Consider the following 23,084-nt stretch of genomic DNA (forward strand, 5'->3'; position numbering starts at 1 on the left):
TATCTGATATCTTCCGCCGTCTATTGGTGATTTCCATGTATATCTTCTTCTCTTGTGCTGATTGAACCAAGTGTTCCCAATTACTAGTGAATTCTGTTTACAGAAATTCACCAGTCCCTCTCCCCTTTCATTTTTCGCCTAAACCATATTTGCCTACGATACTACCTTCCTGTTGTTCTCCCAGAACTGCATTGAAATCTCCCATTAGAATTATGCATGCACCCTTCTTCTCCCTATCTATAATTTCTTCTATTTTCTCATAATTTTCCTCTACTTCTTCATTTGCATGCGAAGTCGTCGGTGCATATGTCTGTATCACCACTAGATCCTTCGTTTTCCCTTTAAGTCTTAACATCATAACTCTATCATCAATAAATTCTACTTTCACTACCTTCTCCTTTAAGCGCCTTCCAAGAATTATTCCTACGCCATTATGCCCGCCCTTTTCATTACCTGCGTAAAATATTCTATATCCTTCGCTGTTCAATACCCCATTACCTTCCCATCTAACTTCACAAACGCCTACTAAATCTAAATTATTTTGTTTCATTTCTACTTTAAGATTTTCTAATTTTCCTCCCTGTAACATAGTACGTACGTTCCATGTCCCTATCCTAAACCTTTTGCTCTTCCTTGTCTTTCTTTCTCTGTCTGTCTTCCCCCATTATTACTTTCTCGTCCAATAGCCCTTCCCAAGCCATCCCCCTCCCGGAGATCCGAATGGGGGGATATTTTACCTCCGGAACTACATTTTGACCTGCGAAAGACCATTGTTCATATGTTCTCTTTTTGCTGCCAGCAAACTAGGGAAAATAGAGTGGTGGTTTCCCGTTGCCTTCCACCCCGCAGTATCCCAGCTGTTAAAGTCACTCTGACCACGCCTGGGACTAATGTCCAAGTTGCCGTACCAATCACTATGATTTCCGCCAACTTGGCTACTGGAGAACTGCTGCCTTCTCCCAGAACACTCTATGTCTGGCTACTCCATTTAGACCAATTCGGCAGGTGTGGCCCTTCTGGTAGTGAACTACCACCGACACATAAGTGTCTTCGTAAAGGTGGTGTTTATCGGGGAGGTTTTTCAAAACAATCGTTGACAATTTACATACATGGTAACTTCATTTAGCAAAATTTTCTAAACTTCTGTTCAGGTAACATCTGTGAGTATTTTACCTGAATGTATTATATGTTCCTTACTGAGCTTATGTGTGAGTATCGCAAGTGTAATGTTGCAAACTTTTCTCAATTTCTCCAAATATTAAATTTTCCGGTTTTTAAAAATTACTTCCACACTATTTTACTCCCTTTGTGTTTGAGCTCTGAGTTTTAAATATAGCACACCTGAATGTATAGGGTATGGGTTAGTGAGCTTATCTTTGCGTAGCGTGATTATCAATGTTGCAAACCTTTCTAAATTTGTTTTTTTTTTAAAAAAACGTTTCCCCCAGTTTTTCAATATTTTTCTTCTTCTACAAATTGAGCGCGATGGGTCTACCGTTGGAATTTGTGTCCCATACTCTTTCTAAAGAGGAATCATTCGTTATTCTGGGATAGTTAGGAAAGGAGTAGAGAGGCTTCAACCCTGCAATTCTGTGATTTCCTTAAAATTTTAAGCAAAATCTACTGTAACTGACATTATTTCAAAATCTGAGGGTGCAGAGTCAAAATTAAGATCAGATTCGTTTTCAGCAGCTCGAAAAACTATAAGGAACACTTTGTTTCATGAAAGAAAATTTCACTGTCGACCAGTGTTATCAGAGAGAAACAGCAATTATAGATTAATTTAAAATGTTTGCAGAATTTAAATTAGAACAGTATTATTTATAATCTTTTTAATCTTTTATATTTTCCTATAATAAGAAATAAAATTCATGAAATTTAAGGAAATATAACAGACGAGGATACAGTGGTACAAACGAGAACTTTCTACTTAATGAATGTAGATGTTTTGAAAATATTCAGAGTTCGAAGCTGTAGTCAAAACATTCATATTTGAAAAGATTTTGATAGAGATAATGGTTTGATTTCAGGCTGACAGTTTTATTCATTCTTTAAAATATTGTATGGAATTTGAAGTTTCACATACCGTACTCTGGAAACATTTGGTCCACATGATACGATGAAACGTATTGATAACTTTCTCCGTTTATTTTCAAATAGCAATCATAAAACATAGACTTGTAACAGATGATAAAAAAAATTAACTGAAGTAACTTCAACAATAATCAGAATTTTCAATATTTCAAAATCGAATGTTTTATATTTAAGATAAGCTGGGATTTAATACATAAAGAGAAATTAGTACTAAAAAGAATTGCAATGTTCTCTTAAGTTTTGTACCCATTTTTTAAAGTGATTATGAAGATATAATGTAAAGGAAGTATTAAAAATAAGATTTAAAAACGCTGCTGATTGTGTTCCGTAAACTGTAACAGAAGCTGATGGAACCTACAGGTCTGCAGGAGCTCGGGCCGAGCCCCAAGCACAAATGCAAAATTAAACCTAACCTTGCTGTAAATAAAAGTACAATTTTGACTTAGTTATTAAGTTTCTGTAATTCAGGTTTATGTGGGGCTCATTTGACTGTCATATAGGCCCGGGCCTAAAGGCTAAAACATATTTCGGATTCGAGTTTCACATTAGAAATTCAGGGCCTGAGCCGGGCTCGGGGTAAAAATTGCGGCCCATGCAGACCTCTAGTGCAAGCGTATCTCATAATAGGCAAACAACATCAATATGAAGATAAGTATCTCAATATTTAAATATAAAACTATTAGCTTAAGTAAGTTGTAGTTAGAAATATATGAAAGGAACCAAAAGTTATGTATTCGCTTAATATGTATCAATATATTTGAAAGATAATAGCAGATTCAATTCTTGAGTTTGATATGACTATCTTCAGAAGTTATATACCTGATTATGTAGTTGAAACTTTCCAGAATTAATAGAAGTCAGAATTAAGACAGTAATAAATTAGAGAAATCTAAGGTAAGAAGCATATATTTGAAAATTGCAGCCATGAAATATTTTCCAAAGAAATTTGAAGCTTCAATGTTCATAATATTTTTTTCAAATTTCATGAAAAATATATTGGATTGAACAGAATATTATTGAAACACGGAAATGGATAATGATCAAGATAATTTAATTAAAAGTTGGTCAACATATCTGCTTAACGATTGGAGAAGAAATTGAGTATCTGTAACTGAATGAATACATATAAAAATTACTATTGATTCTGTAAAACTTTTAGCTGATAACGTAATTTGTTATGGAATTTTCATTGGTCAAAAGAAATTTACATAAAATTCAACGAACGAGAAAACGTTTGCAGTGTTTTAATTAAGTTTTAATTTGTTATACATGTATTGATTTTTATGCATTATATTCCTTAAACCTTTAAATAGACATGTTCTGAATAATAAATTGCGAAGCGTATTGATTTCGTATAGATAGATAATATAAATATGGAGATAAGTATCTCAATATTTAAATATAAAACTATTAGTTTAAGTAAGTTGTAGTTAGAAATATTTGAAAGGAACCAAAAGTTATGTATTCGCATAATATGTATCAATATATTTTAAGTATAGCAAGATATTCCTGCGGTTATGTACAAGACCGAGGAAACTGTACGAGATGTAAGATAACGTATGTAAATACTTGTTTACAAATCAAGGAATGAGTTCTAATGTTTTCGAAAATTCTTTTCTTAAAAGTGAAGGCAAAGAATCCTATACAAAATTCAAATTTTCCTTTCTTTATATATATTTTTAAAAAAAAACTCGGTATGAGGATGTGCTTACGCAGCACGTGTGTAATTCGTTACAGCTCTTTATTAAAGATGACACAATATGTTTCATTATCTTCACAAATTCCGCACCTAAAGGGGAAAAGGAGGCACTTTCTATAATAAGCAAACCTCCCGTTTAATATCCGTTACAAAACCTTACACTTCCTGTGCGAAGAACAGAAATACTAATGCTAACATTTATGTTCTCACTTGTTTTATCGCAGTCAAAGAATTCATATACTTGCCTTAGCTTTCCTCGGTCCCAACTTTAAATGTAATATTAATGCAGTATCCGAATTTCTATTGGAATCTTGTTCTAACATTTTCCACGCACAAAAATGCGAATCATATTCAGGAGCTGAATCACTTTACAGAATACAATACATAATAGTTTGACTATTAATATCAAAATATTTAGGTGAGCTACCTCGCGTCTAACTGATTAGCATACATGCAGTTAGCGTGAAGACCGGGATCCATTCCCTGCACGAGCCCATGTGGTTCCGATCCTACGTTAGGCTGTAAGCACGTGTCTCATATAGCCTTGGTACTGACAGACGTTAAACTCAAAATCAAATCAAACCAAAAACAAGTCATTGAAACTATTTCATCTTAAGCAATCATTTTTACATAGTTCTTTGTTCAATCTTTGTAAACTTCAATTTTCTTAAATTGAACTTTAGTTCAATGTCGTAATTGGCAAAAAAACAACAAGACGTCGCACTCGCTAGTCTCGTCACCAAAGAAAGGGCTTTAAGTGCACGTGCTCCCGCGTTCGATTAATGGTTCAAGAGCCTTGAAATTTCAATCCTTATGGTGCTACGGACTGTCGGGTGAAATCTTATATATCTTCTGTGCTAAGGAAGAACATTGAACTTCAACAACAATAAGACATCCGCAAGTTAGCCCTAATTTCTTTTTTCAATTATTTATAAGTCAACAAATTTAAAGTAAACGAAGCAAGCATAAATTGAGGAACCCCGTTTAGTTTTAAAAAATTACATACAACAAACTTCTTAAAAATTGCATACATATCACCTTACCTGAGTTCCTGAGAACTGCTACCTATTTCTTGATGATCACTCTCTTCAACCTTTATTTCGGTCTGATTTCCAGTAGTGCCAGAAATGTGACGGGTTGATTCTGCTACTGCATCATCCTCATCGTTCTCTACAGCGACTGGGAAATTAGAAACAAAAGTTTCTCCTAACACGAAGACTTTAACGTCGTTATCTCCTTCCGCTTCATTTTCTACTTCTTCCTTACATTCAACGTATTCCAAAGAACATGGTGAGGTAGAATCCTTAATTTCCAATTCAGATTCTAATTCGGAACAACCATTATTGAATTCATAATTGCATTCTTCAATGGGGTCAACTTCTGTTTTTATTTCAACTTTAATTGAAGTGTCATTGAAACATTCGGAAGCCATTTGGTTAACTCAAGAGTTGTTTACGTTAGACTTGAGACTTTCATCACCTTGTTTTTGGGAGAAATGAACAATTCTGAAAGTACAAAAATTTGAATCACTATATAATATTGTACTCAACGAACTCACACCTAAATACAAGCCACACTCATTACATAGAATATTGCAAATTGAGAGCTTATAGCTACGGTGATAAAAAAAAAGGATCAACACTCTTATTACTGAGATAAATTATAACATGCTGAAATAAGATTAACACAAGCACGACTTACTTTATAAATCATACATATTTCAATCGTGCTAATGAGATTGAAGATTTTATTTTCAATATCTCCGAAAATATTTTGAAACAAAATTCCAGAGGTTATTTTGATTAATTTGTATTATAATAATTGTACTGTCAAATAGATGGAGTCGAATAGAGAAAGAAATTTAGATTACGAAAAGAAAAATGATATAAAAACGAAGAGACTCGTCTTTTCTACAAATCTGGTATTATTAACTATGCAAAATTAAAGAGCAGCACACACACACACACACACACACACACGTACAAAAGTTTTCCCTTTTATTCCTACACTTCGAAATTGACTAACACACTGCACACATTAATTTATTTCTAGAGCTGCCATTATCATATTCTACCTTCATTTTCCACAAGTCGCTAGGGACGAAACAATAGTGTGGAAGAAGAAGTAAATAAATGAATGTAGCAAACGTTCATTATTGTTCAGAATTCTCTCCTTTTTACTGTAAGGTTCACCATTATCGAAAGAGGCAAAAGAGACGATGATAACGAGATGTTAGATAATGATGAAATTAAGCGGAATGAAGTGGCGAAATCCCACGGACGGTGTTTGTAAACTACAAACCTTACTTTACAAGGCCTGAGATCAAATCAGGAACTTCACACATCAGAGATGAGTATTCTATCACTGAGTCACTGCGGCCTCTTAGAGTTATCACACTATTTGTCACTGCAATACTTCGAGTTAATAAGCCTGCAACTTTTAAAATGTTTCACAACGCACAATAGACAATGAGGTAATTTTATAAATTTATGCGTCATAATAGTATAGGAATACCTTTCCAATGTCAAAAGATTAATGTAGATTAATTGCAGAAAGGATGTTTTGTTATTTATTCTATTGGAATCTGAGATTTGGTACTGTGCCATATTATATTTTATGTAGCTGTGAAATGAGAAAGAAACTGACTTCAGATTTGCTGTTAAAACTATCGATAGGATTCACGCACGTGCAAAAAGATACCTTTGAAATTTGTCCAAATGCAAATTTTGACAGTAATTTAGTCGCTAATTTTGCTAATCAGGAATTAGAAAGAAAAAGACAAACGAATGGTAGTCACTGATGTACGAGTGTCTATGACATTACGCTTATTTTTAGTTATTTAAAATGTACTACCGTCAGTGATGAAAATTTTCCGTAAAGTCATTGGTTATTAACACGGGGACGTGTAATACAACTCTTTTAGGTTCCAATTCCTGTTGGCATCGTTGTGCAACGAAAGTTGCTGCCCAAGAAGGAAGAGAGCTCCTCCGTCTTCCCATACTCCACACGGGTCTTCCAGAAAATTTTCCGATTCACAAAATCATACTCCACTTATTACTACATCGTTGTTTAGTCGAGATGTGAGGTGGAAAATCTCTTCTATACTTTTCCGGAAAATTTTCCGTTCTTAACAAATATCAGTGATTAAGTAACAATTCGTCAGTATTCATAAAATTGATTGAATTCATATATAGAAACGTTAAAAAATGAAAGATCGTTTAAAGAATCTGAAAATTTTCGTGGATCGGACAATTTTCAGTACGATATAGGAACTAGTGAAACAATTTTTCATGAATCGAAAAATTGTCTGTCCTGTACAATGAAAATTTTCCGGAAAATTTTCCCATTCATAAAAACATACTCAATTTATTCCTACATCGTTGTTAGTAGAGATGTGAGGGAAAATTTTCTTCTATATTTTTCCGGAAAATTTTCCGTTCTTAACAAATATCAGTGATTAAGTAACAATTCGTCAATATTCATAAAATTATTTGAGTTTATGTATAGAAATGTTAAAAAGTGAAAGATCGTTTAAAGAATCTGAAAATTTTCATGGCTTAAACAATTTTCAGTACTATGTGGGAACAAGTGGAACAATTTTTCATGAATCGAATGAGTAAGTGGAGTATGTTTTTATGAATCGGAAAATATTAATAACTGTTAATAAATTGAAATTTTAGATAATAGAATGGAATACTTGTACTCTACGAACTCGAGGTATGTTCTCTGCACTTTGCATACACACACACACACACAGAGAGAGAGAGAGAGAGAGAGAATAGTTGAATTGAGCTGATTTTGAGTTTAACGTCCCTTTCAACGGCGAGACTATATAAAACGGTACCAAGTGATTAACGTGGAATCCGAACTACATGAGCTCCCGCTGGGAATCGAAGCCAGGTTTTCCATGCCAAAGGCGCGTATGCTAACCGCTTAGCAACGAAGGAGCTCGCAGAGCAAGAGAGAGAGAGAGAAACTGTATTTCTTTTCCCCAACTTGAAATAGAAAATTTTCCGGTCCGAAAGCTAATTGGAAAATTATAATTTGTTGCTGACTAACTTTCCTCTACTGAAATTCAATTTTGTAGCTCTATGTGCAGTTAAATATAGTGGAAAATTTTCCACCTAACATCACTAGACATAATATCCAAAATTGCCAGGCCTATGAAAAATGTTTTCCACTTGTTTCTACATCGTGATGAAAATTTCCCGATCTATGAAAATTTCTCTCACTTGTTTCTACAGAGCAATAAAACTTTCCGTTTCACAAAAAAGTTGTTTTACTTCTTGCTTCAAAATGATGAAAACTTTCCGACTCATAAAAAGTTCTTCAATTTTTCCATATAAGACAGAAAATATTTGGATTCATAAAAATTGTTTAACTTGTTCCTACATAGTACTGAAAATTGTCTGATCCATGAAAATTTTCAGATTCTTTAAACGGTCTTTCAGTTTTTAACATCTCTATACATGAATTCAATCAATTTGGTGATTGCTGAGGAATTGTTACTTGATTACTGATATTTTTTTTAGAACGGAAAATTTTCCGGAAAAATATAGCGGAAAATTTTCCACCTCACATCACTAACTACCGTTTGTAAAAAATGAGACACAGAAAGAATTGCCCGAACAAGACTAAATTACGAAGATCAATAAAATATTCTAGCAGTAATAAGTCATTAAATTTGCAATACGATGACCACACATACCCAGCAACGCCCTCTCCTCTGTTCGAAATCCGTCACACTCTGCGATGCCTCATCAACGAGGTGCAAAACAGAAGGCAGACGATAGTACGCCTCATCGACGTCAAGCATTCTCAGTCTGTAGGTGTTCAAATCGGGCAAAATGATCGGTTTCCGAGAAATGGATATGCTATACCGCGACATTTCGTTTCGTATGGATAATGCTGTAACAAGAGAGATGAGCTCATGTACAGTTTAAAGGTCTTACGAAGTGGAGAGCCAGAACCAGCACCACGCAATGCGACTACAGCACAGAATGACCGTCATATTATAAGCAGGTCGAAGTAGATTATACAGTTCAGTTCACAGAGATCACTTGACGCTGGAGCACTGTATCGAGAGTAAACTTCCGTGAGCGAACGGTTCGACGTTGTCTGCTGGAGAATGGACTGATGGTGCTCATGCCATTGGGTCAGCTCACTTGCCAAACAACTACAAACGTCTCCGACTACACTGAGCACGTGAATGCCATGGCTGGCGAAAAGTACTTTTGGCTACAACCAGGGTTGGCTGGTTTAAACCATCAGCTGTTTTTTTTTTCTTCAAAAAAACCAACTCGTATAAACCAAGAAACGAAAAAGGTTCTTAAGGTGTAAGTGTTCGTAAAATCTTGATGAACACACATGCGTGGGTCATCACGTTTCACTCCCGTATACTATTTCTATTATATTTAAACTCAAATTTTCCATTCACTACTTAAAGATCTTATACTACAAAAAAGAAAAAAACTTTTGTTTTTTTATAAGTTTATGAATGTTTCTTTTGTGATTGTTTTATAGTTTGTTTTTATTGTTACCCGATTGCAATCAAAGAAAAATTCTAAATATTGTTTCGTTTTAATGTTTACTATTGATAAAATACCACAAAATGCCGTACTTTGGGGAGGGGGCATACAAACCTCACGACAGGCATTTATTGAAATCAGAAGTATCTTTGGTATCTATTTAGGCCTATGTATATATGGGTCAGAACCAAAGTAGACTCAAATAATTCGTATCTTTATTCACTTTTCTTATTGTATTTCTTTAACTTGGACTAATAAAAGTCGTAGTGAACTAACTTGGACTAAATTAGTTCTTCTGTACTCTGCAGTATTTTGAAACTGTCTATATGTAATTGTGTATAATAGTTTCACTTGTTCAACTGTTTATCTTTTTGGTCTTCTGAAATGACTCTTGAGAATTTTATTAACAAGTACGTAAAACACAACGTATTTTTATCAGGAGTCCTTCGTGAGTGAATCGGCAGACATATCGCATTAGTGACCAATTAAACCCGGTTTCGAGTTCAAATGGAGGACAATTTCTCTCGGACGTAAAGCAAGAAACGGTTTGGATTCCGCTTTAAGCTTGTGACCCCTTCCAGCATAACCCGGTTGTTGCATAATAACACTAAGGCGAAACAAACTTATTTCTGTCCATACGTGATATAAATACATAGAGCACATTATTTAAACCAAAAAACCTGGTTTAACCCCCCCCCCCCCAAAAAAAAACGAATTTAAACCCAAAAATCAATTTTTTGGTTTTTCAATAAAAAACCATGGTTTTTGCCAACCCTGGCTACAAACTATCCTACATTTTGTCGCTCAGGACAACAACGTGGCGTTCAACTGTTCAACGTTGCCTGGGGCTTTTGTGGTTGCACGTCAAAAACAGATAAAAACATGATGTGAGTTCCATCAGTTGATTCCGCACCAGACGGTACGCAACTGTTGGCAAAAACAAGTTCACACCCATTACAGTGCCCCAGCGTCGAGCCAACAATATGAACGAAGCTGTAAAGCCCGTTACAGCCATTCGTACAAAATGCCAATAATTCCGTGCTGTAGTCGTATTTCGTTGTTCAGCTGCCACATTCGCTTTGTAAGGCCAACTATTTGTGTTTTTTCACATGTGTCACAATCGTAACATCAAGCCCTGTATGAACCAAAGTCTCACGGTATGATATCCTTGTCTCTTAAAAAGCCGAAACAGGATGTCTCGTTCAAATGCACTCCTAAGTGAAATTTGACCCTTTTACGTCGAAAGAGCTAACTGGTATTGGCTTTCATGTTTCTACTTAGTTTGCTGGCTCTTTATAAAACTGAGTGTTGTAACACTTGTATAAGCGAAGTTCACCCCAAAACAAGAGGGCAATGCTAGGCCTACGCATCTGCCATCTCTCTTGAAATACAATTACTTTTGCCTGTACACTGTTCTACTTATACTCAGTTTCGTGTTATTCCCGCCATTCTTTTTGGGTGTTACATTTTGACAAACACTAGTATATATTACAGAAAAAGAAAATAACCTTGCCTTATTTTAAATTACAAGAGCTTCGAGAACAAATGATGTCGCTCGATAAAATTCGCACATTAAAACACTAAATATTAATAAGAATGTAGCTAAAAAATATTACTTAAATTCGATTTTTGGTAAAGGAAGAACAAGTTATGGACGTTTATTTTCTTTAAGCTTCAAACTATATGGTCTCATATTACCTTTTAAAAGTTCTTCTACGATATTTCATTTGCGTCAATCATGTTTCTTCTGTAGTGTAAGAACTGTAATTGCGCTTTAATAAATCGACGTTTTTGTTCCTAAAGTATTTTAAATAATTAACAAAAAATTGGCTACTTACCAATGACTCCACCCATGAAAAATTTAAAGATTTTGACGTTTCGGAACTCTCAGTTGGTTCCTTCCTTAGTGGGAAGGTAAAAAGGATTAAAACGGAAAGGAGAAAAAAGGAGTAAAAACAAGAATGCATACTACTATATAAGAGAAACGTACAAAAAAGGTCCTGAGATGAACAGGGAAGAGAGAAAAAAAGAATGAACTGAATAAAAAACGCGGTGTCTATGTTATATATAAAATAGGACAAGAAAACGGTTATGAGCTGTGTATTTTACAAAAATGGTTTTATCAAACACGTAGATCGGTGCAAGTCCCCAAAAAGATAACTTCCAAAGAAGCAAAAACTTGGATTGGAATTCCTTAAATGCTGGAAACCTGACTATACTCCTATTATTTGACTCGTGTGCGTGGGTTTTCTTGGGATTCTCTCGTTTCTCTCAATTACTCATCCCGTCAATCATCCCATCATCCTTCATACTGACTGAGCCAAACTTGGCAGCATTACTCTTGCATCGAAATTGCGCCACCCTATATACTCTCAACCAGCTGCGCCCCAGGGGCAAATGTCCCGAATTGCCCCTCCCTAGATCCGTCCCTGAGCATTGGTATAAGATTAAAAACTCTACGTCAATCGACGTATCCATGAGTGTCAATATGAGATGGGTGCTCCTTCTAATCATTTCCTTAAGTCTGAACGTAAAATCAGAAGAAAAATATTGTTAAATTTCATTCTTTGAGAGGAACGGAAAATATATGAAATCAAGTTCTGAACAAGGATCGCATATTTTCGAGTATATTCTGAATGAAATACCTAGACTATAACAAACACAATAGTTCGAGGTAGAAAATAATATTGAAATAACGATGATAATTCGTCTGCAATAGGTTCTGATGTTATGGAAATTAGGGTATGTCAGGAAATATTTTATAAAAATGCATATTAAGGAAGCGAAACAAGAGAATAAAAAACTCAATTTAGTTCTGGAAGAAAGACAAGAATGTTAAGACTTGTTAGAAATTGATCGAGATTAAACATTTCCATCATATATGTCCTCAAATTTTCTTTTATACTCCTAATGTCTTGTGGGTCTTATTCTATTAACGCCTTATCTGTTTTCATTTCATCGCTTGCACGACCGTATGCATTTCGAAACCTAGTAGAAACGACATGAGTAAAGCAATACAGACGACTAGAAGAAAGCGTAAAGACGAAGGAGAGGGAGAGTTTTCTACCTTCACACGAGATTTTAGAATATCTTCGTAGACTATATAAGGTGTTAGAGTGTATACAATGTGTGAGATACTTATGATATACATAATTACATGGCAATGATTCTTACATTATTTATGCTATTTCTATCTCAATATTTTCAACCCAAGATATGCTGGCTTCATAGGAAACTATTTTTTCGATTCAATTCCTTCCTTGTAAAATAACATTGAAACCAATGCTTTTACAATTATATAATTTCTATTTCGCAAAATAACTCTCCAATAACGTTTCTTACGAAGATAATAAATTTAGTGTGTTATGTATATCGATCTGAGGGCTTGCAAGCTATCATTTTCATTTCTAATACGCGCATACGGAAATAAATTTATTTCATGAAGAAGTAAAATATAACACTGAGACTAAACAACTTCAAACTAGCTTTAAAAGCAGGTTGCAAGAAAAAGATATCCAAAAACAGTGAGAATTATTCTGCCAAGATAAGCTCAGTTTACAATCAATATAACTTCCAAATAACTTCAGAAATGCATAGAAGAGAGGAAGCAGACTGAGAAACCACAAGATGAACTAGTGTCATGGAAAATGGTATGACTGAAGTAAGGTTCAAGTACTTCCGTTGATTTTTGCTGCAACCCCTTGTGAATTAGGATCGTAATTTTGTATTTTTGACATACTGATACAAAAATAAAATTCAGTGCTAGATGTCCACTCCTTTCATTTGGGGCTTAATTCCGTGTAGTACTAATTCGCTTGCTCACGAAACTCACCCCGTGCAAAGCTAACTTGTTGATGTAAAGAGACCCTTATGTAATTAAGAACACTGAAATTTTAGTACTACATACACGTACATTGTAGCTAATTATGTGTGGTTTCAAAACTCTTAACCCCAACACTCCCAATAGTAGTTGTATAACCATTTTCATTCTGCACACATATTGTAAATCTCAGCAAAATAAAATTTAAGAAACGTAATGCTATCAGCACAATAACTAATAATACTACGAAAGTATATTGTGATTTGTTTTACAAAGACATTTAGAAATAAAAGTATATTTGAGACATTTGTTTCTACCCATAACCTTCAATCAGGATACCAAACAGTTTATATCGTTTGAGTTTGAGCCTCTTTAGAATGGATTACATGATAATGTCACATTAATCATACTCTGGACAATCTTCTCCTTTAGACCCTTATTTCAATCACTCTCTACCTAAAGAACTCATTTCTCTGAATAGTTCCTTAATGTTCTGTACACAGTTTCTCAGAAATCGAATCGGATAGAAATCACGGTCATTCCGGCTGAAATTCTCTCCGTAATTTTAACACTGCTTCTTTGAAGTGCTGATAAATCTAGAACATCGCCAACATCCTCTCTTAAAACAGTTTAGACTAACTAATGTTCAAATTTTTAATGTTTACATTTCCTTACTTCCGGAAAGCATGTAATGAAAGAAACGAAACAAAATAACCATTACATGGCAATTCTTCTAACACAAGTAAGTATTTCTTACTCTCTTTTAGAAGCAAATATCTCTTTTTATCTTTCTTTTATTTTCAAACCACGAATATTCCCGAAAACCTAATTTTCACGGATAATTAATAAAAAGTGAATGCCCGTGAAAAAAAATATTTTATCTTCTCCTACCTAGAATCAAACTCGAGGCCATATGCACCAAATGGGCAGTCGTAATCCAGTAGGACAAGATGTAGAAGTAATGAAACAAAAAGAAAAGCTACAGTACAAGAGCACAAAATGAAGAACATTGAATATATATGAAAAACTACATGTAAACTATAGAATTAAGGGGGACAAGCCCCCTAACCCAATGCATAAACTACAATGAATCAAAAGTATATCAAAGACGACATTTAACCCTCCAATACGCGCGCGGGCTACTATTATAGCCCAGCTTTTTGTTTTCCTTGCGGCAAAGTAATTCGAGATGCTAACTCAAAGGATGTCTGTGTACCTTTCTATCAACTATTATTCTGCGTGTTTCATATGTGGTCGAACGTAAAATCGAAAGGAGCTCATTTTTATTCTGATTGAAAGTTTCATAGGCTACATCTGTAGCTCGCGCGACTATTGCTGTCACGAATGTTCCAAAACGTCAAAGGTTTTTCATTATAGTTTGAGTGTTGATCAGATGGTCAATGAGTTTGCAAAATGACAATTCTGATTAGGAATGTTTTCTAGATGGCGATAGTGAACATTTTGAGACCGCAGAAATGCATTTTTCGAACACAGAAACAGTGAAAATTAAGATGTGACTGAGAAGTCCGGGCGGCAGGAATCACTGATACCTTTTGATGATAGTAGTAAAAACAGTTGTGAAATTATTATGTAACAAAGGACAATTTCAAATGCAAAAAAGACACTCCTACTGGTAACATTCGCACTCATGCTCATAATATTGTACTTCGTTTCCCAGGACCTAAAGGTAAGGCTAGGCTTGCGTTGTCGCAGCTTGAATATCTAGAAGTGATTTTAGATGAAAACATTTTGAGACTTAAGATTGATTGTACCAATATTTACATTGGCAGTGTTAGATTGAGATTTGTACTTAACCGTCATGCAAAACTTACAGACGAGACTGTACGTTCCCCTTATTGGCATTCCGATGCTTTTGATGAGTGGTCAATGCATGAAGGAAAGTGTGCATTCACCAGTCATTACTCGTGTGCAGAACATGCTTAGAAGGACATGAATAGGGAAATATAAAAAGAAAAAATATACGAGTGTAAATAGCACATGTATAATTATGCAAAATCGTAATCAAACTTTGATACCAGAAAATCATTATGTTGAAAAAATATATGTTTTATGTAATTCGTTTATTTGTAAGGTTTGTAAAATTTTTAAAAAATTATACTTAGTTTTTAAAGAATTCTAACATATATGTTTACGATGAAGGAAAGTTTAAAATGCGCCAGAATGATCCATTTACTGCTAAACACAAATAACTTTTACAGTCTTACTCGTGTATCACTTTTGAATATATGAATGGTGTTGGCCTTATTTGTATATACATAGCTTTCGAAATAAACATATTTCTCGAATTGTGTATAAAAGGCTTAAAACAGTTTATAAATACAATTTTCTACAAGAAAGATAGAAATATTAACAAATTAGGCAACATAATAAAACAAAATCAAATGGGCTAGTTGTAGCCCGCGCAACTATCCACGTCACAAAAATCCGCGCGCGTATTGCAGGGTTGATGTAAAGTAGTAACCATATTTTAATTATATACTTGAATGTGCAGCAATCCTTCCAAACTTACTATATATTAAAAAAAAAAGAGGAAGTAGGGAAAAAATGAAAAGTCAAAAAATATCTGGGATTTTAACAAAAAAACACAACTGCCTATCATCCTTAAAAAATATAAAAATGTGTACTTAATATTAGTCTCTCAAAAAAAAAAAAAAAAAAAAAAAAATTCCCAGAAGTTATTACCCAAACTGTAAACACATGATTCTCGTTCTTTGTCGAAGTCAAACTTCTCTTTAAATGACACCACAAATTCACGGTGTTTTCAATGTGTCCTCAAGAAATAGAAAAAAGTGGACGAATGACTGACAATGGAATTTCTCCAGCGTTTGGAATGATAATGCAGTTACTACTCCCATGTCTCAAATAACAGACTCCATAATTTTCTAATTACCAGAATATTACCTAAAAGAAGCATCACTAGTTTCACGACAAACACCACCAATAATCCACTAAGCTATATTTCTCAATGTTCCCACATTATAATTAGCGCACATACTACGCAAAAGTAACGCATATTGCAAAGAGACACAAACAGTACACACCTCGAGTACCCGCACTGATTCAGTAACACATGCTTGAAATGTGACTGCACACAAAAGCTGTAATACAACGCGGAAACAAGAACGAACGAAGTGAGGAGATGCAACTCTATACTGAAAATAAATGTATCTAGGTATTAAATCGAATATCTGGACCAATCATGAATGAAATCCTTAAAGTAAAGATTGCCATGCTTTCTTATTTATTTATTTATTACAAAGCCTGGAGCCTGATAAAATGTGTTGCTTCTTCCTTCTTGCACTACCGTATTAAATTTTCCTCATTGATTCTTAACCTACTCCGATAGCTTCATAATTTCCACCCTCCCCGCCAATATAACCATTCCTGGACGTTTCAACTACACGTTTTTGTACCGTTTGCTAGCCTATACTAAAAATGGAAGGATTCATTTCTTTTAAAGCATTAGGTTCTATTAAAAAAAAAAAAAAAAAAAAAACTCCAAAGTGTATATAATGGACCTCTAAATTATTCAAACAACATTAAAGTTTTAACGTTGTATAAATGGTGCTGCTTTAAACCTCAACAGTGGTAAAAAAAAAAAAAAAAAAAGCCAGTTTATTTTATTTACATTATGGAGATGAATATTTACATGCTTCAACTACTTGCGTAAGTTTTAAAACTATTGCACAATTTTTCCACCCATGCTAAATGCACTGAAAATAATATCGCTCTGGTTTACTTTTGGCGCAGCAGTAGAAGGAATTCTTGAAGAACTATAATTCATTTGATAATTTCCTTCTTGTTGTTCCCTAAAGGTTTTCGCTGGGCGACATGAAAATATCTTACTTGACGTGGATAAAATTCAAGGTTTAGTTTTACTATACAGATACACAGATTGTAAAATGCACGAAAAAATATGGGAAAGTCTTTAATATATCCATTTAATGTCAAAAACAGAACCTAACGAACCCCTGCGGGGCTTCCAACTCATACTATGGATACGTATAATAAAACTGCACGAAATTCAAGTAAGTCATCATAAGTAATTATTGAAATTTTAAAATCCACTTAAGATTTGTGTACAAATGCGGCCTAGATGGCTACTAAAGAACATGAATGCTGAGTCAGGGCAAGGTGAAGTTGCTGGGCCAGCGCGGAGGTATGTTCGAAGGAGCAGGCGTGCCAGCGATGTTGGGTATGCGCGTAAGTGAGGATAGTGAAATTAAGTTGTTTTGGGCTGTGATGTGAGTTTCAATAGTCATGACAGTTTTGACTAGTAACTCTTTACTTGCAAACATAAAATACAGGTTCCATACACTGAGCAGAAATACACGGCATGTGCAAAATAGCATCTAATAAAATCATCTTTAATATGTACTTTTTTTTTTTTTATCCGTCGTGCAGCGCTTGCAATGATTTCACACTAGGAGCCCTACACTTGTAAACATAAAATACAGTCGTATTACTTCGTATTTATTTCTGTCGTCTGGAGAAATTTGCTCGTCATAAACAAATCTTTTCATCCAAAGTATTGAATTTTACCTGTACATATTCCACAATGTGGTACACAGAAACTACACCAGAACCAAAATAAGTTCCCTGTTAAAAAATGACATTCCAAGGTGACCAGACGTCCCGTTTCAGCCGGGATAGTCCCTTTTTTGTCCCGTTTTTTCTGATTCTCGAACGGGACGCCTAAATGCCCCGCTTTTAAGTAAAATGACCTAGGTGTCCCGTAATTATTGTTCAAAATGTAAATCGTGAATGCAAATTCTACTTTCTTCCGTACCAACACTCGTTGCCAAGGTTCAGCCGTGTCTAGAACATCTGAATTTCCAAATGGGAATTGAGTGTTAATTATGAGTGTTCAGCTAGTTAAAAGAATTGTTGGGTAGAACTTGCAATCGGGAACCATTAATTGTGTGATAGCCTACACGTAAAGTTAGAAATGGTGTTATTTCTCTTATTTGTGTATTTTGTAAATTGAGAATACTGCTGAGTCCCAAAAGAAGTTAGATATCCCCCTCCCCGTAGCCGATTCGTATGCGTCCCGTTTTCGCAAGTAAAAATTCTGGATACCTTGGATCACTCTTTTTCTTTTTCAATCTTTAACCCAGAAGCAGTGATGCCAATTCCTTCAGAACCGTTTTCCCTTCACAAGCTTCAGAATTTCCCTTTTCCGGACAAAATTTCCCTTCATCCAAACCGTTCAAGTACTGTATTTAGTAAACGTATTTTTAATCGTTTTCGCTTCCACCCCCTCACCCCAATCTTATAACCACATACAAACAGATACCTGACAGCCTTCCTTTAAGCTTACGCAGAATTTGAACTTGATTTGTTGTTTAGGTATATAAGGCGTCGCGATAGAGGACGGGGAAGAATATGGAAAGGTGTAGGGTAAGACCTTGTTAAAGGTGCAATATCTGCATTTGTCTGGTGTGACTGCGGAAAAACCCTATAAATACCTAGGTCAGGACGGACAGCCTAAATAAATCACAAAGAATATAAAATAAATATTATGTAAATTTAATTTTTATCCTAGATATTATGATAGATTTTAATATTAGGGTCTAATGTAACCTAAGGTACAAAGAAAATATTAAGTATATATTTGGTATGTACTTAGTTAAGAACAGCACTCCCATATTTATTGAAACGAATACGAACAGTTACAAAGAAAACTCTAGCTGCTACTGTCTTTGGGTGTACACGAGGAATGTTCGTAAGCTGGTGACCTGCGTGGGGCGGGCAGACTCTATTATTCCTTTGGGCCGGGCCGGGCTTGGGCGGGCCGACAGTGATTTCTCTTCAGGTCGGGCCGGGCTGGGGCCGATTAATTGCAATTCTTTAATAATTATTGACATTCGTTAAACGATAATTAAAATAAAGGCAAACATTGAAGAAGTGTGCCCGTGAAAAATGTTACAAAATGAAACTTCGAAAATTTATTGGGCCCGGGCCGGGCTTGGGCCATGAATTTTAGAAAACTTATCGGGCCTGGCCGGGCTCGGGCCGAAAATCTCCAAAACTTTTCGGGCCCGGGCTGGGCCGGGCCTACGTACACTCGGACTGGATTGGGCTCGGGCCGAAAAATTCGGCCCGTGCAGGTCTCTATCGTAAGCACAATACAGAGTTTAGAGATGCGGAATTCTTAAGAATTTATAATTCTGTGCGCACAGTTACCAGAAAATTTGTAAACTTACACAAACACACACACACCAATGACCCAGTATTCGCCCATATATACATATTTACATTCACGACACGCAGATTTTCTTCTCTTACATCGATTAATCCTCTTCACAATCAATTTTCTAGTTTGGAAAAATATCTTCTGATTGGGAAAACCAAACTGTTATAATAGTTGGAGTGATAATTTAATTGAGATATATTTCATCTTATTGCATTGCATTTAATTCAACAAGAGGAAGATTAATTTTGATAAAAAAAATTTAAATAAGCATTGTTGTAATGTTTCGAATTTAACTGAATATGTTGATCGATGTGTAATGTTGATAAATATTAACGAATGCAAAGCAAGATAACTTGTGAGAATTTATATGAAATATGTTCAACGGATTATGTTTGGAATAAATACGACGTTGAATATATACTGAATTTTAATTAGATTAATCAGATACGTAAATACATTCAATCTATAAATGATTGAAGAGAGGTTCAAATTTCCGTGCAATATTGAGAGATTACAAGCAATTTCCCTTTTTCCCTTTTCTCCAAAATTTACTCAAAATTTCCCTGCGCCAAGGGAAATTTCCCTTCAATTTAAATCACTGCCCAGAAGTAGTTTTAGGTATTATTTAGGCAGCTTCGGGCTATATTCCCTATTACACTTTGTTGGTTTGCTATGTATAAGTTATATATTCTGTCTTTAATAGTCCAAAATTTAAGTTAAAATTCCTTGTCAGTGGTTCCGTATAATCCTTGAAATCAAATAATTAGGTCTTCTCTGAAATTGTTGATCTCTGTTGATATACATAAAATTATTTTTTTAAAATTTTTATCAGACTTGGATATAAAAATTATTATATTTTCTCCATTTGATTATACGGACTGGTTTAAAAATAAATTTTAATTATAATCTTCTAATTCTGAGTTTTCGCTAAATTGCTTTATCAGATTAGTCCGTTTTTATTTATTTATTTTATATTTGAATTTCATTTAGCTGTAGAAATTCTATAATGGTGTAAATGATTTTCCAATTATTTGATGCCAGAAGATTTTGTAAACAGTGTGGTCCATATCCAAGATTCCTAAAAGTTGTATCCATTATAAATTTCCTTCCTTTTTTCTTATTATCACAAGCAAAAATTATATGGTCAATATATCCAATATCTTTTTTGCACCAACATAGATTAGTTTCAATTTTATTTATTTTGTATAATTTATGGGGTGTTAGTGATGTATTGAAAAATAGTCGATAAAATAGGATAACTTGATGTCTTGCCCAGTTGTGTATGATATTCCAAGGTTTAGATGTATTTATCTCCATGATCTGCCAGTAGAATTTGCCTGGACCTTGTCGATTAATTGCTTTCCATTCATTTATTGATTGAGATTGTTGAAGACAAACCACTGGTTTAAGATTTTAATGACTTACTTTAATCAGAGCAGGTTGTCCATCATCACATGCCGATTTCGCGGCCAGGTCTGTTTCATCATGGTAATTTATATTGGTATGTAATTTAGTATATAAAAACTTAATTATATACCCATTTTCTAGTAATTGTTTATATAAAATTTTAATATTAAGTAAAAGCCAGGTAGTTTTGATAGTCCAATTAGTCTTTTCTAAAGTATGTAATACACTGAGAGCGCCTGAACATATACATGAACAATAAAGTTTTAAAGTTTTAATGTGGATTAGAGTTTGTCTCATTGCAAAAGCCTCTCCTTCGAAAATTGTGAAGGTTTTTGGAAGTTTGTATTTTTTAAGAATGTTTAAATTCGGAATTGATATTGCTGCACCAACATTTTTTCCTTTATATTTTGAAGCGTCCGTGAAGAGTAGAGTACAATTAGGTGGAAGTAGATCCAAATGCATATTCCAAATATTTTTGTTGATTTTATTTGTTTTTTCTATATTCTTAGAAGTGTAATATTTCGGTGTAATAAGATTTATTTGTATTAAATTACTAAAATAATCAATCACATAAATTGTACGTGGGTAAAAAAAAAGAAAAAAAGCGTCACACTCTCTCTCAATGTTTTGATGCTCAGTTACTCGTCTTCTGAGCATTCCAGTCGATAAAAGGTGGATCTATACTTGTAGAGATGAATGGTCCAGGATGAATCCGGGAACAAAATAAATAACACAATCGAAGCAATCACTTCATGTGGAACACTAACTATTTCGAAGATACTATATACTACAAGCTGCTATGAATAACAAGAGCACTGCACTGTTGATCACTTTGACACCATTACAAGTCGTCGTTGTTTACTATGTAATATTGTAGCAGATGATCAAGAACGAGGTGGTTTTTGTTAGCTAGTAAGAAAGACACTGTTACGGTTTTACTGAAATAAACAGAACGAATGACTCTGTTGAGTATCGGACGGTAACTAGGCGTTAGAGAGCACTGAAAGGTCAGGTGCACAATAGAACCTTCCTTTTCTCTACAATAACACAAACGTGATGGGCGCTGCTGCTGTATATATTGTTGGACGGGAGTCCTTGCAGAATGAAAACGAAGACGAAAATATAAAAATGATGTTTTCTTGTCCAATTATGAGGGGCCTCCCATTTTCTCGTGGTGGGAGTCGGTTCTAGTTGCCAATAAAAAATCCCTGGTCCTGACCGTTGTTGTTGTTGGTAGGTTCGCCATTCGGTTTGCCGTTTCTGGAGCAGCATCTCGGAGAAAGAAGTTGCTGGAAGCCGGAGATCAATTATGTATCATGTTCGGTTGCATATCAACTCAGGATATCACTGATTTCGTTCTCGGGGATGTCGCAGTGGGATGGCGTATGAATTAACGTAACCACTTGATGATTGTTATTTAATATTCGAAGCTGTTTACGAATATTAATGTGTAACCATGTATTGGCAGATGTCCATGGGGTTCTACATATTCCTTGTAACGCACTAAGGCTATCACTAAAATGCCCACGATAGGTAGTTTCCGTTGTAGGGCACTTTCAATGCCGTGCGAATTGCACAGGTTTCTGCTAAATAGATTGATGTATTCGGTGGAAGTCTGTGAGTTTTTGCGTAATTAAGCGCTGGTATATAAATTCCTGCTCCAACCACAGATCCGTGTTCGGTATGCTGTTTAGAAGCATCCGTGTAAATTAAAATTGTATTTGAGTGATGAGATTGATGTGGGGTTCCCAGAGATGGCGCACTATCTGAGGCTGATTGGAACAAAGACCTTTGAAAGAGACCATCGGTTGCTCAAGTGTGGGAGTATGTAGAAGAGTTACATATTGTGCAGTATAACATAGTAGTTTTGGTCCCCAATACAATTGATTGAGTCAGTTATGAATACTAACGAATGCTCGATAAATCCAAGGTAGCTGTTTATAATATGGAAGTCGGGTATGAAGGTTGTTATTGTATACGAATTGTAATTTCGGTAATAATAGGGAGGAAGTGCAGCATATGCGTTGGAGGAGAAATTTTTAGCCACAAAATATGTTTTAACTGGAAAGAAATTATTCCAGCTTCTAAAAGCGCTGAGGAGGCTGCCGTCATTGAGTGTCGGAATATAATTCGCTGGATTGTGGCTTGAAGACGGATGTGATGTTCGCTGACCCGTTTGGGTAGTGGAGAGAGTAATATTTCGCCATAGTGAAGTTTTGCATCCACACATTGAGTGCTGACTTGTTGCAGGGAGGGTATATCTGTTCCCCATACCTTGTGGCTGATGCAGGACAGCAACTTGAAAGAAGGTTCGGCTTT

At 34.9% G+C, this 23,084-nt stretch overlaps 1 protein-coding gene across 9 annotated transcripts in view; it reads right to left on the bottom strand.

Moving 5' to 3' along the window:
• LOC145664867 (uncharacterized) overlaps positions 1-18,284 on the bottom strand; it is a 32,033-nt gene extending 13,749 nt beyond the window's left edge. The window contains exons 1-2 of one of the 9 annotated variants that reach the window (XM_081731902.1): positions 18,242-18,284; positions 4,837-5,298 (exon numbers count right to left, since the gene is read on the bottom strand). In XM_081731902.1, coding sequence (XP_081588028.1) covers positions 4,837-5,225 — 389 coding nt within the window. In that variant the 5' untranslated portion in view covers positions 5,226-5,298; positions 18,242-18,284. The other 8 variants (XM_081731904.1, XM_081731900.1, XM_081731901.1 and 5 more) reach the window with 8 other exon arrangements.
• Positions 18,285-23,084: the final 4,800 nt, after the last annotated feature.

The sequence above is a fragment of the Thermobia domestica genome, chromosome 11, assembly GCF_964235325.1.
Source record: "Thermobia domestica chromosome 11, izTheDome1.hap1.1, whole genome shotgun sequence".
NCBI classification, from domain to species: Eukaryota; Metazoa; Arthropoda; class Insecta; order Zygentoma; family Lepismatidae; genus Thermobia; species Thermobia domestica.